This window comes from Apteryx mantelli, chromosome 6, assembly GCF_036417845.1.
Source record: "Apteryx mantelli isolate bAptMan1 chromosome 6, bAptMan1.hap1, whole genome shotgun sequence".
In the NCBI taxonomy this organism is placed as follows: Eukaryota; Metazoa; Chordata; class Aves; order Apterygiformes; family Apterygidae; genus Apteryx; species Apteryx mantelli.
The window spans coordinates 6533473-6546618 of record NC_089983.1 but is presented as its reverse complement, the minus strand read 5'-3'; the positions used below and the strand labels follow the sequence as shown (position 1 = coordinate 6546618).

The window sequence follows — 13146 nt, the reverse complement described above, 5'->3', positions numbered from 1 at the left end:
GGTGTCCCCAAGCTGCAATCCTGTGCTGGGAGTACGGAGGATTTGGAGCCAGTGTTTTTTGGGGAGGAATTGCCCTCCATCTGAGATACACTTTCCTGTCTGAACTTGCTGCGAGGAGAAGCGAGGCCTGCTTGCGAAACACATCCTGCAGGCATCCGGGGTTTGCGGTGTCTTGGGCCCCGAATGAGTTAACTAGCCAGCATCGTCCAACAGTTTAGGCTGCAGGGGCAGAGGGCACTGCTCCAGATGCGGCTGTGACCGTGACCGTGCAGGCCGGGAGGGGATGAGCCCAGCGCTTTGCGTGCGGGCTGTGACGTTGGGGGCCAGACGGGACTTTCGTTTTGCCCCACGTGGGGTCCCCTGGGCCAGGCGGGGAAGCCGCAGCCAGCAGCGAGCCAGGTCAGAGGCGACGGGCTGCCGGGGTGACGGGCTGGATGGATGTGTCCCTACAGCAGTTTGGGGGGGGCGACTGCAGGACAAGGGGAAGGGAGGGGAAGGGAAGGGCAAGCAGAAGAGAACTGGAGCTGCAGCAGAGTCCCAGCCTCCGTCCTTCCTCCTTTCTCTTCCTCCTCTTCCTCTTCCTCCTGCCCGCTGCACTGTGGGGCTTGTAGTTCCCCCGCCTCCCTGCACATGGACAATGACTACATTACCCGAGGGCCCCCGCCACCTTCCTCCTCCTCCTCCTCCTCCTCCTCCTCCTGCTCCGGCACCGGCGGCTGCATCCGCGGTGGCATCGGGGCTGCGGGGTGCCGTGAGCCCAGCCGCGCCCGGGCAGGATCCGGCCCGCCGCCCCCATGCCCGCCGGCTCCGCAGGTACGGCCCTACGGCCCGGGACGGGGGGCGCCCCGGGGGTGGGGATGCGGGGTGCCTGGCTGTAGGATGCCCAGGGTGCAAGGCTCCCGAGGTGCCCAGAGTGCGTGGTGACCGGGCTGCAGGGTGCATGGGGTGCCCAGGGTGCTGGGTGTCCAGGGTGCTGGGTGCTCAGGATGCACGATGCCAGGGGTGCAGGGTGCACCCGATGTGCAGAGTGCCTGGGTGCGTAGGATGCCCATGGTGCGGGGTGCATGGAGTGCCCAGGGTGCTGGGTGCCCAGGGTGCGGGGTGCCTGGGTCCATGGGATGCCTGTGGTATGGGGTGCCAGGATGCATGGGGTGCCGAGGGTGCCTAAGGTGGGGGATTCCTGGTGTGCTGGGTGCCCTGGGTGTAGGGTGGCTGGGGTATGAGATGCCCAGGTGTGGGGTGTGCAGGGCCCTCATGATACTGGGGGTGCTGGGTTCCCAGGGTGCAAGGTACCAAGGGTGCTCAGGGTTTAGGTTGCCGAGGGTGCAGAGTGCCAGGGTACTTGAGGTGTGGAGTACACGGAGTGCTTGGGCTGTGGGGTTGCTCAGGGTGCCCCAGTGCGGAGTGCACAGGGTGCCCATGGTGTCCAGGTTTGGAGTGTGCAGGGTGTCCCAGTGCAAAGTGTGCAGGCTGCTCAGGGTGTCCTGGTGTGGGGTGCGCATGGTGCCCCTGTGTAGGGTGAGTGAGTGCCATGCACCCCCCTCCCAGGTGCACCCCAAATCGTCCCCCTGGCACCCAGAAGGGGCCCCCCACCCAAGGCAGAAGAGGTGCTCACACTCTTCACTTGGGTGCTCCCACTCCTGCTTGCTTGGCTGCTTCTCCCTGCAGCTTGCAAACTGGGTCCTGCTTTGCCGTCATTGCTTTTGTGGCAGCTTCGCTCCCACTTGCCACCAATGTCCGGATGTGGTCATGGCCCTGCAGGGACCCCCCTAGTTCTCAGGCATCTGTGGGGAGAGGCCCACACCTGGGCCATCACCTTGGGACTGAGGTGTGGTCCCTTAGCCACGTGGGGTGGCAGCGACTCATGGAGGAGGGCCTGAGCTAAGCCACCCACATCACCTGTGACCCTGGGCCATGCCTGCATTGGCCAGCCCATGCTTCGCGTGACCACGGTCCCATGTCAGGTTCACATGGCAATAACCTGGCAACAACCCAGGCTCATGGGGTGATAACCTGCCGGTACTGTGTTCTCTCTTCTCTGTCTTGCTTGCACCTGCAAATCTGTGTCACTTCTCCAGTCACCTCCAGGGGACGAGTGGTTTAAATAGCGGTGGAGTTGCTTTGGGGGTGCAGGGCAGGAAACTTCTCAAGGCAAGATAGCACTGAGCTGCCCTTACTGGGAGCATCCCATGGGAACTCACATCCGCTAACCTTGAGTGGCTACAGCTGGCTGAGCTTTCTGTCCTAAGCTGGTGAGATGGGGGTTAGGCCAGGCCACAAGGGTTTGGTGCTCAGGTCTGTGGATGTGCAGAGCCTTTCTGTGCTGTGATGCATGTATCTCCAGCCAGGGGAGAGGAGGCACTTCCCAAACCACTGGTAGGATTTTCATTTCTCTAAGCAAGGAGGAGCTGGTTCCAATTCAGTTCCTCAATCCCTTTCATCCCCTCACATCCCCTGCAAGAAAATCGTTTCATTCCGAGCCTCTTTGAGTGTTGTGTGCTAAAAATGAGATTTCTGGGTTGCTCTGCAAGCCATAGAGGCTCTGAATAGGTGAAGTCAGGAGCAAAGGTGTGGATGTCCAGCACGTAGGTGTCCTTGGAGACATAGCTGGCTCCTCTCCACCTCTTTCTTCATTCTTGTGCTGGTAGTCTTGCCTTGACCCATGGTGAAACTGGGAAGCTAGCCAAGCTGCAGAGTGCCTGCCTTCTGGAGTGGAGGCAGAAATCGCCAGCTGGTGGGTCTCAGCCTGTGTGGGTGATGTTTTGAGGGTGATGCACCTGGGGCAGGGCTGAGGACCTGGGGCTAGTGTGGTTTGCTCTCAGTAGGTGCATTGCTCTTGCTGCCAGGGCTGCTCCCTTTCCCTCCCTTCTGCTTGGGGTCATTCCCAGCCCACCCTGGAGTGACGAGGGCCTGTCTGAACTGAAAAGCAGCTCGCTTTTGGCAGGAGAGCTGCCTTTGACTTGCTCTTGAGCTGGTACAGGAGGTACGTAGCACCTGCCCAGACAGCAGGAGCAGATTTAAATCCCAGCTGGTGAGCCGCTGTGCTCCCAGGGGAAATAGTGGCACTGGGATAGCCCTCATCTTGACAGCTGTCATGCAGCTGCAGCCTGCCTTGGGTTTAAACCAGGGAAAAACTCGTTCATTTGGGCCAAGTACAAGCAGGTACCTTCATTCTGGATGAAGATCCTCTGCTCTCAACTGCAAGCGGGAAGTGTCTGCTTTAAAAACTGGCTCGGTGCAAAGGGTGGGAAACAGCCCATCGAGGGATCTCCATGCAAGAAGCAGGCATTCCGTGGGGCTGGCCCCACTACCTGATGGGGGGCTGCCCTGCAAAGAGCATGTGAGATTTATTAAACACCCAGTTGCTTTGGCTCTGAACCCCCATTGCTCGCGGCCAGGGCAGGGGAAGCGGCGCTGATGGAGTGGGGTTGGCCTGAGCGACCCCCCGGCCCCACATATGCGCTTCCACTTGAGTTTTGATGAATTTTAGCCCCCAGCATCAGACTGGCTTTTGGCAGCTCCAAACGCCTTCGATGCAGCCCCTCAGGGAGCCGGAGAGGAAAATCGGTCACATCCCAGGGCCCTGGCCTGGCTGGGAACTCCTGGGTGTGCTCCAAGCCTGGGATAAGAGGGAAATGGGTCATAGTCCAGGCAGTCGGAGCTGGCAAGAGCCCCGGATGGGAGGTAAGGGAACAGCTCAGTCCTGGCAGCAGTAGGAGCTTGGAGGTGAGAGCTCAGCCCCCGTTACTTGCCGCTTGCCCTTTCTTTTACCCACGCCGTGCCCGGGGCGGTCGTGCCGCTGCGAGCTGCAGGGAGGTCTATGCTAATGATGCCGAGTCCCAGCTTTAGGAGGTAGCTGGCTTGCGGGTAAGCATATGCCACTTTCTAAATCACTGCTTCTCCAGAGGATTTATATTCCCAGCATATAAGGGGAGGCCTTGCAAAAGGCATTCTGCTTTGGTGAGCCCCCGAAGACGGGTGATGAAAGCTAAGCTTGGTGTGTCAAAGCAAGTTAGGGCTTGTTGCGCCAATGGCTTAATTTTTTCCAAGCTGCTTGTTCGCTTCAGCTCAGAGGAAGGTTTCCCAGGCTCTGGACTCTGTAGGAAGCTGTCTTGGAGGGGTAGGAGCTGAGTGCCCAGGTGCGGGCTTTTGAGCGTGCATTGGGCAACCCTGAGTCACTGGCACTGCAACCCCATGGGAATGCAGCAGGACAGGCGAGCCTCCTGCCAAGACGAGATTCCCGGGGGAAAACAGGCACGACCTTTCCGCCTGTTTTGCCTTGCGGCTTTTGGTTTCGATCGCAACCGATCTCCCCGTGCCCACCCCTGGGCTCTGTACGTGAGCATGGGGACGGGAACCTCTTCCAGGAGTGTCCGTGCCAGCTCGTGTCCTTATGAGCCACGGGCGCTACTTCTTTGGTGCCAGCTTCTCGGGGCCAGAGCTTTTTAAATGCCTGTGCGCCGTTGTTCTGTGATTAGCGGGGTTATCACGTTTCCAGACCTTGGCCCTGTGGCATGTAATTATAGGCGTGGATTTTTATCTCTTTAAAAAAATGCTGTCAGAGACTTGTGGGAGTGAGGGGGACGTGGAAGACGCCTGGGAGCGGGTCTGACTCCAAATGGTTAAAGTACATGCTGTGAGGTTGAGAAGGGGAGAGGAATTTAAATTCCCCAAGTAGCTGCAGACCCCTTCTCTGTCTCCCCCCCGATATACCTTCCAATTGCATTTTAAAGGGGGATTTCAGGGAACCCATTTAGCTATTTTTGTTCGTTTTTGCAAAAAAAACTGACTGGGGCCAGCCCTGCCCAGGATGAATGCAGTCAGCCTGGCAGAGAGGGAAGAGGGTATGTTAGACCAGGACTGAGGCTAGGGATGTTCCCAGCTTTCCTGCCGTGCGCGACTGGAGCATGGCAGCTGTAGGGGTGGGGAGCGGTGGAGAAGAGAGGACTTTCCTGGTGCGCAGCTCTCCCCTGGGGTATCTCATCCGATTGCTTTGCCGTGGCCTCGCTGGGAAAGCAGCTCCCAGAACCTCCCGCGGGGCCGTTTCAGCAGCCCCAGACACGCTCTCAGGAAGTTTAAATGCAACGCCTCGCCCACAAGTTTTTCCCTTCCTGAGCTTCATCCCGTGACTGCTAATTAGACCTCCCCGGTGCTGCCTGCCTTCATGCAGCCAAGTCAAGGGAGTTGAGCATTTAAACCTTTCTCAGGCTTTGCACCACTTGAGCGCCCTGTTGCGTTTCTTGTCCTTGTGGGTGCTGGGGCCCGAGCATCATCCTCCAGGCACGCAGTCGGGCAATGTGTACCATCCTTCAGGGTGGAGGAGGAGCGCACAGGGGAAACCACGCACCTTTAGCTTGTCTAAAGTCCCAATGCCCGTGCAGCTAATATATAACGTGGGCAGCCCCGCTGCGGGAGTACACATTAACTCGCTTTCACAATCGCCCGGGGCTGGCACGACCCGCTGGGTGTCCTTACCGGCACCGCGGGCAGCAAAGGACCCCGTTAGGTGTGCTCCGGCTTTCCGATCGCCTCCTGCCTTCTCCCTCTAACCTTAGCTGTCTCGCGGGGCGGAGGTTCAGGGGAGCGCGAGCCCCCAGGCACCTCTCACTGCAGGGCTCTGCTCGCCTCCGTGCATTGCCTGGGGCGAGCATTAGTGGCACCCCAAGTTTAGAGCTGCCTGGAGAGGTGTTAGCCAGTGTCCGTGCAGCTCTCCGAGCCCTGCGGATGTTTCTCTGCCCCTGGGAAAACTTGTTGCATCTGCAGCGGAGCAACTCAGCTCAAAGGAAAGCTCTGCTTTGGGGACCAGGGATGGGGGGAGCAGCGGGAAGGTCCTGCTGCCTTTCATAAGGTGAGACGGGGGGAGTTATGTGAATTGAGCAGGACAGACAGCCACCTCGCTGGAGAGTAGATGGCCTTGTGTATCCATCTTATGTGTGCTTTGAAAATCCTGCCTGAAATGAGCAGGGGCTGGGGGGGGGGGGGAGCATTTTGCAAAGCAAAATGCAGGGCTGCTTTTTTTTTTTTTTTTTTGATCTCTGCATGAGCTCGCCGTTGCAAGAATGTCTCCTAGGGAGAAGGTAGTGGTATTTATTTGTGTTAGTATTCTGGAGGAATTTGGTCTCACGCCAAATGCGGCTTTCTCCCCAGAAACTGCAGCGCCGTCGCGGACGTCGATGTGTCGGCAAGTGCTTGCAGCCGGAGAGGAGCTGCCCGGCCCGGCAGAACCCGTCTATCTGACTGTCCTCTGGAGAAAGCTGCTGTCCCACTGAAGAGCTGCTCGGGCAGCTGGCAGCGCCATGTCCAAGAAGGATGAAGGCGCCAAGAAGGCTGTCGCGGAGGACGCGCCAGACCAGCACTGGAAGCTCCAGGTCTTCTACCTGTGCTTCTATGGGTTCATGACGCAGATCCGGCCTGGGGAAAGCTTCATCACCCCCTACCTGCTGGGGCCTGACAAGAACTTCACGGAGGTGGAGGTGAGCAGCCTGCATCCCCCTCACCTAGGGTTTTTGGCCAAGGTCTTCCTGCAGGCACCTAGCTCGTGGGCACCTTTGCCTGGAGCACCCCCCTCTAGGGCTGGGGAGGGCAGCAGCAATCCTTCCCATGCCCCAAATCTGCCCCGGCGTGGTGTGGGTGCAAAGGGACATGCCGGGGCGCAGAAGGGTGCAGGCGTGCCGTGTCCCAGACGTGGCAGATCATAGCACTGCCTTTTGGGATGGGGTGGGGTATTCCCGTGTGCACGGGGAGAGGGTGCCAGGACAGCGTAGTGCAAGCGGAGCCAACTGCCAGCGGCGCTTTCCCGCCCCTCTCGGCCGCAAGGTGGCCAGGTTAAACTCGGGTAACCCCGTCCTGGAAAAACAGTCCTCAGCTCACCTTTCTCCAGCGCCTGGTTTCCCCAGTGAGCAACCTGGACGGGGTCCAGTGAGCCCATGGGCTGGCCCTGCCATGCCCTGGCAGCCTGCCCCCATGCCCACGCCACCCGCTTCCCTCCTCGCCCCAGCCAAACTGGCCCTCTCTTCCCTGTGCCCGGGTTGCCCAAGCGGGTCACCTCAACCGTCCTGCTCCAGCAGAGCTGGCAAGACATCCCTTGGCAGCTTTCGCCCACGCTCAAGGCTCGCTGGCACAGCGCGGCGTGGCTGAACGCCTTGTGCCTTCCTGCCTCAGGTGCTAGCGGCCAGGCGGGTACCCTCCTCCCGCAGGGCTGGAAGCAGCCCCCTGGGTGCCGGCAACAGCTTTCGGGATGGGGGGGGTGGGCGCAATGGGCTGAAACGGGTTTAAAGTCTGGCTTGCTTTGCAAAAGGGTGCCTGGCCCAAACACCGCCTCGCGCTCCCTGCGGAGCTGGGGCTCTGCCTGACCCCGACCCACCTGGGTTTATGTTTAAGCCCAATAAATGTCGGGTTAGCAGTGCGAGGGTTGAGCTTTGGGGCTGGTTGCCGAGGGTCGGGGTGGAGGGGAAGGTGGTGGGAGCACAGCAGGGCAGCCTGCAGGGACAGGGTGAGAGCGGCGGGGTGGGGGGTGCTGCCTGGTGGGGATGGTGGGGAGTTTTCCCCAACGCCCCCGGCACGGTGCACAGCGCTGCACATGCCGTGGCAGGGCCAGCGCAGCACTGGGCACCGACAGGGAAGGTTGTGCTGCTGGCGACAGCCGGGTAAAGCAAGGAGGGGGCTGCCTCTCTCCTCCCGCTGCCATCAAGAGCTGTTGGCCCCGGTCCCGGTGGCTTGCCGCGGCCGTGGGAACGCTGCATTCCCAGCGCGGGAGCCTGCTGGGGCTTAGCCGGGCCCCTGGCTGAGCACACGTCAGGCCAAATTCCTCCCCAAGGAGAGGCCGTGTTGGGGCAGCTGCGGCTGTCGTGCTGCGGGCCAAAGGGCCCAGCTGGGTGCATCCAGCGGGGACGCAGCCCACAGGCAGCAGCACATGCCAAGCTCTTAGGCTGTCTCCACACGTGGCAGGTGACCAACGCGATCACACCAGTGCTGACATACTCCTACACGGCCGTGCTGGTGCCCATCTTCCTGCTGACGGACTACCTGCGCTACAAGCCGGTGCTGCTGCTGCAGAGCCTGAGCCACATCTCCATCTGGCTGCTCCTCATTCTGGGCACCTCTGTCCTGGCCATGCAGCTCATGGAGTTCTTCTACGGCATCACTATGGCTGCCCGCATCGCCTACTCCTCCTACATCTTCTCCCTCGTCGCCCCATCTCGCTACCAGCGCATGGCCAGCTACTCCCGTTCCTCTGTTCTCATGGGTGTCTTTGCCAGCTCAGTGCTGGGGCAGCTCTGTGTCACCCTGGGCAATGTCCCCTTCCTCACGCTCAACTATGTCTCCCTAGGCTTCATGAGCTTCGGCCTCATCCTCACGCTCTTCCTGGAGCGGCCCAAGCGCAGTCTCTTCTTCAACCGGGCAGAGCCGGCTTGCAACGGGGCTGCACCTGCAGAACTAGACAAGATGGCCAAGGCGGGTGGTGAGGGGACATGGCGCTGGCGTGATGCAGTCCTGTGCCGCATGTTGCGGGAGGTGGGCACGGCGACCAAGCAGCCACAGCTCCGGCTCTGGTCCCTTTGGTGGGTCTTCAACTCAGCTGGCTACTACCTGATCCTGTACTACGTGCAGATCCTCTGGAATAAGATCTACCCTGCCAGAGAAGACCGCAGGGTGTACAACGGAGGGGTGGATGCCGCATCCACGTTGCTGGGTACGCTCCCTCAGCCTCCCACAGCTCGATGGAAAGGGATCAGAGCACCCGCCCTGTCCTGCTCTGTCCCTTCCTGATGGCAGTCCTTGCAGTGCTTTTGCGGGGGCGGGGAGGGGGGACGCAAGGTGGATTTGAGGTTGGGTAGGCAAGCATCACTAGCCTCATGGTTACTGCCAGGCTCGGGGACAGCAGAAAGGCAAAACACCATGTTTCTGTGGCAGGGGTGTCACTCACGGTGCCCCCGTCCTCCCTCAGGGGCCGTTGCCTCCTTCGCAGCCGGCTACATGAAGATCCGCTGGACGCTGTGGTCGGAGCTGGTGATTGGGGCTGTGACGGCCTTCCAGGCAGGGCTGCTCTTGCTCATGAACACCACCGCCAATATCTGGCTGTGCTACGCTGCCTACGTGCTCTTCCGTGGCTCCTACCAGTTCCTGGTGCCCATCGCCATGTGAGTGGTGCCCCAGTCCTGCTCCTCAGGGGGTAGACAAGCCAAACCTATCTGCCTCCTGCTGCAGTGGCCGAGCTTGCAGTGCTGGAGGGGCTGAATTCACTGTCTTCCCTTTTTTCCCAGTTTCCGGATTGCTACCTCCCTTTCCAAAGAGCTCTGCGCCCTGGTTTTTGGGGTCAACACCTTCTTCGCCACTGTGCTGAAGACCATCATCACCATTATTGTGGCTGACAAGAGGGGCTTGGGCCTCTCTGTGCATCCTCAGGTAGGGATGGGAGGGGACATGGGCCAGAGCTCGGGGGGCACCAAGGACCGAGGTGGTCCCAGAAATAGCGTGGGGGGGGGAAAAAGGGTGAGAGGGAGCCAGATTGGGGTATGGTGTCTGGGACCGCTGCTCCTTGGGCGTGTCCAACGTTAGCAGGCTTGCGGGGATGCCACGTCCCGTGGTGGGAGGCAGGTAAAGTGGGCTTGCCACACGTGGGTGCCAGGGACTTGCTGTAGGCATCGCTCTCTGTCCCCACCTTGCAGTTTTACATGTACTTCGGTTACTTCACACTGCTGGCAGTGGCCTACCTGCTGGCAGCCGTCGGTGTGGGCATCCGGCACAGCCGCAACAAGCAGCCTGCAGAGCTGGCCTTCTCCAAGGAGCTGCACCAGCCTGCCGCGGATGTGCCAGCGAAGGAGAAGAGCCCAGAGGCAGGCACCGTGCAAGCCTGAGCGCCAGCCCTGCATCCCCACAGTGCCTGGACGGGCTTGGTGCTGAGGACAGCTACGCACTGTGCTGGCTCCCTTGGAGCAGCAGTGGGCCTGTGGCCCCATTGCTAGCCCAGCCCCACTCAGCAGCGGGGCGCAGAGTCCACGGCCGGTTCCTTGCCCTTCTGTGGGCACCTGCTGTCCCACGAAGTGGGTTGCAGCTCTCAATAAATGAGTATCACCACTCTGTGATGTGCTTCATCTCCCATCCGCCCAGCCCACCAGCAGCCCCAGCACTGTCCCATTGAGAAGATACCTAGTGGGATCTCCTTTCTGCCCCAGCTCCTCCATTTGGGCTGGGGAAGTGTCCCCATCCAGCACTCTTTTGGGGGGTCTCCTAGGAGCTGGGCTGGCCTCTGAGCATGCAAATCTAACAGCCACCAACCTGCACTGGGGCTTGTTCCTTCGCTCCCTTTTTGAAGCCGGGGGGGCCCCCAAACACAACCAGAGCAGAGCCAGGATGCCCAAGGCAGTGTCACAGCCTAAACCAGAGCTACCTCCAGGTGCTGTATGAGGGAGACAGTTGGGGTCTGTGGGTCTCCTGGCTGCTGGCTCCCCATCCTCCTGCTCAGCCACACAGAGCCACACTACAAGAGGATAACATTTCTTTATTCAGTGCCTTTAGAAAATGGTTTATAGGACACAACTGACAAAAAAATATAAAGCTCCACAGGCTTTAAATTGCATTAATTACACAAAATACAGTAGATGGTAAGAAATAGAGGCCATGTGACTTGCACAGCTTTTATGGTAAGAATCTCCATACAATAATGAAAAGCTAGTTACAGATTTATCTTTTTTCTTTTTTTTTTTTCTTTTTTTTTTTTTTAGCACCTTGGATTTGTCCACACCAATTCAAACCAGCTTTGCTTCGCTTTGGCCTTAGAGCGCAACAAAGGTGGCACGGAGGGTGCTCGTGGTTTCTGGCCTAGGTACCACGCGGTCCACACGCACACACACACACACACGCACATGCGTGTAAACACATGCCGACGGCCAGCTGGGCGACCCCGCTCCCGCCCCTAGACAGCCAGGGTGTGTGTGTGGGGGGTCTGCCCTCCCCAGTGGCAGCCCCGGGAAATGGCCCCATCTCCCGTCCCATCACCCTGCCCCGTACCCCTGGCCTCTGAGCTGATATCACAGCGGGGAAACGCTGGGTTTTGGGCAGCAATCCCCCTCCCCAGCCTCCACAGGAGCCCAGGGAAGGGCGCCTGGACAGGGCCGCAGGGGTCCCAAGGGTGCGCGGAGAGGATGGGACGAGCCCACGCCGGGGCAGCAAGGCAGCGAGAGAGGGTGACCCGGAGGTGGGGATTTGGGGGCAGACGACGGGACCGCCAGGGCAATCCCCACAAAGGAAGCGCCGTGCCTGGTGAGGAAGGGCAGGTAGTGGGACGGGAGGCAAGGCCAAAGAGCCGTGGGGAGCAGTGCCGGCCAGGATGGACCTTACCTGGTTGGGTGGAGGCGGCTGGGTGCAGAGCGGAGGGGCAAGCACCCAAGAGCCCAGTCACTGCTGAGGGATGGTCTCTCGCTTGGGATAGGGATGCTGCACACAGGGCCAGTTGCTCTCCAGCCGACACCAAGGATATCTGGGGCGGGCGCTGTCCTCCCTTGGGTGGCCCGGAGGTACGCCAGGGCCCCAGCAGCATGGATTTGGGTCAGGACTCGGGCTCCCGGCGAGGACGGTGCCGGGCTAGGGGGGTCAGGGGGCCCCCCAGGCCTCTGCTTTCCAGGAGGACACACCACACAGCATCTCCAAAATCCTCCTGCGGAGCATCCCTCCCTGCTAGCCCCCACCAAGCCTCCCCACAAAGAGCATCCTAGCAGAGAGGAGGCCAAGGAAGAGGCGGTTGATGCACGTATACAGCTAAACTGGTTAAATATTAGGGGTTAGAAGAGAAGTGAAACTGCTGTGTCCAAAAGGAGGAGGAGGAGGAGGAGGAGTTGGCACGGGGCAGCCCGCCAGCCGACAGCGCCCCTGCCTCCGGGCCAGCTCACCCCACGCAGCCTGGGCGAGAGACATTGCGAGCCCCCCGGCAGGCCGGCACGAAAAACCAATGGCGAAACTCTTTGGCTTTAGGTCTGGAGGAGGAGAAAAAAAACAAACAAACAAACACCCTGCGGGGTGAGGGCAGGAGCGTAGCCAGGGAAGCCGGCTGGCCTGGCTCGGCCCTCCCTGGGAAGGTGTGCAGCGTCCCGAAAGCGGGGTTATTTTTTGGAGGCGGTCATGAAGCTGTTCTCGATGCACAGGACGACGAAGGCGTGCTGGCAGCTGCTGGCCGCCTGCTCCAGGAGCTTGCCCGAGCTCAACGAGGAGGCCTGGCCCACCGCGGCCCGCTCCTCCGTCCGCCACGTTTCGCAGTAGCTCTCGGTGAGGCGCCGGCCCTTGGCATCCGAGCCGTGCCACACGCTCTTCTGGGGCCTGAAACGCGGAGGGGTGCGCAGCTGCCGTGGCAGGCAATGCTCCCTGGAGGGTGGCAGGACCCTCCGGTGCTCACCGGACGGCAGCCGCGGTGCGACGCGGCGAATCCAACCCCTGCCCCTCTCGCATGTCCCTGCTGCTTTTCGTGGTGCAGCCACGGCCCTGTCCGGTGTGCCCGCACTGCCTAACCCCCCACATGCCGCTGGGAGCCCCTGGGAACCCTGCACTCACCATGCCGAGTCCCGCAGGACATCCCGGCCGTCGAAGGAGAGGATGCGCGCACCGGCCCGCATCGGGGCCTCGCTGCCCGCAAAGAGGGACTCCCAGTTATTGAAGAGCACTTCGTCCTGGCAGGGGCGTGAGGGGAGGCAAAAAAGCAGGTCAGCCCAGCCGCCATCCCTGCTCCCCACTGGAGCATGTCCCTGAGATGCTCACAGCCCCGAGGATGTCAGTAGCATCTCTCCTAGGATGCAAGCTCAGGGAGAAGTCCTGCTGGCAGCTCTCCAAGTCCCCAGCTCGGTGCTGGCTCCCCGAAGCAGCGTGGACCGTCACGCGAGGTCATCCCAGCCAGCCCACGAGCGCTCCCCGGCTGAGGACACCTACCCGGAGGTTAACGATGGGCACCGTGCTGCGGTCAGCCCTGCGCACGATGCTGTATAGGTCCTGCAGGCGGGAGGAGAGGAAGGCCCGGAAAGTGCCCAGGAGGCCAACCTCGCGGGCTTGCTGGAAGCACTGGAAGTCGGCTCCTCGGATGCCACGCATGCTGCCGCTCAGCGGTGTGTTCAGGGCCACGAGGTGGAGCTGTCAAGGAGACACAGGCATGAGAACTGCAGT

At 60.7% G+C, this 13146-nt stretch overlaps 2 protein-coding genes across 4 annotated transcripts in view; one reads left to right on the top strand and one right to left on the bottom strand.

The window, feature by feature from the left end:
- The first annotated feature begins 706 nt into the window (after nucleotides 1-706).
- SLC19A1 (solute carrier family 19 member 1) lies at nucleotides 707-10077 on the top strand. 3 transcript variants are annotated; one of them, XM_067298672.1, is made up of 6 exons: nucleotides 707-813; nucleotides 6148-6473; nucleotides 7948-8692; nucleotides 8948-9140; nucleotides 9264-9405; nucleotides 9706-10077. In XM_067298672.1, the coding sequence occupies exons 2-6, from the start codon at nucleotides 6297-6299 to the stop codon at nucleotides 9901-9903; spliced, it is 1455 nt and encodes a 484-aa protein (XP_067154773.1). In that variant the 5' UTR covers nucleotides 707-813; nucleotides 6148-6296; the 3' UTR covers nucleotides 9904-10077. The 3 variants fall into 3 exon arrangements, with proteins under 3 accessions (XP_067154773.1, XP_067154774.1, XP_013795285.2); XM_067298673.1 differs by having other exon boundaries at nucleotides 9669-10077; XM_013939831.2 differs by lacking the exon at nucleotides 707-813 and adding an exon at nucleotides 3845-3867.
- Nucleotides 10078-10481: 404 nt separating this feature from the next.
- Nucleotides 10482-13146, bottom strand: part of COL18A1 (collagen type XVIII alpha 1 chain) — a 70817-nt gene continuing 68152 nt past the window's right edge. The window contains exons 41-43 of the mRNA XM_067298671.1: nucleotides 12916-13113; nucleotides 12544-12659; nucleotides 10482-12312 (exon numbers count right to left, since the gene is read on the bottom strand). Coding sequence (XP_067154772.1) covers nucleotides 12099-12312; nucleotides 12544-12659; nucleotides 12916-13113 — 528 coding nt within the window. The 3' untranslated portion in view covers nucleotides 10482-12098. The remainder of the gene's footprint in view (nucleotides 12313-12543; nucleotides 12660-12915; nucleotides 13114-13146) is intronic.

Excerpts from the sequence above, each read along its gene's own strand:
- SLC19A1 (XM_067298672.1), top strand. The coding sequence starts at position 6,297 with ATGTCCAAGAAGGATGAAGGCGCCAAGAAGGCTGTCGCGGAGGACGCG. Across the intron at positions 8,693-8,947 it reads TGCCGCATCCACGTTGCTGG|GGGCCGTTGCCTCCTTCGCA; the intron begins GTACGCTCCCTC and ends GTCCTCCCTCAG. Across the intron at positions 9,141-9,263 it reads TTCCTGGTGCCCATCGCCAT|TTTCCGGATTGCTACCTCCC; the intron begins GTGAGTGGTGCC and ends CTTTTTTCCCAG.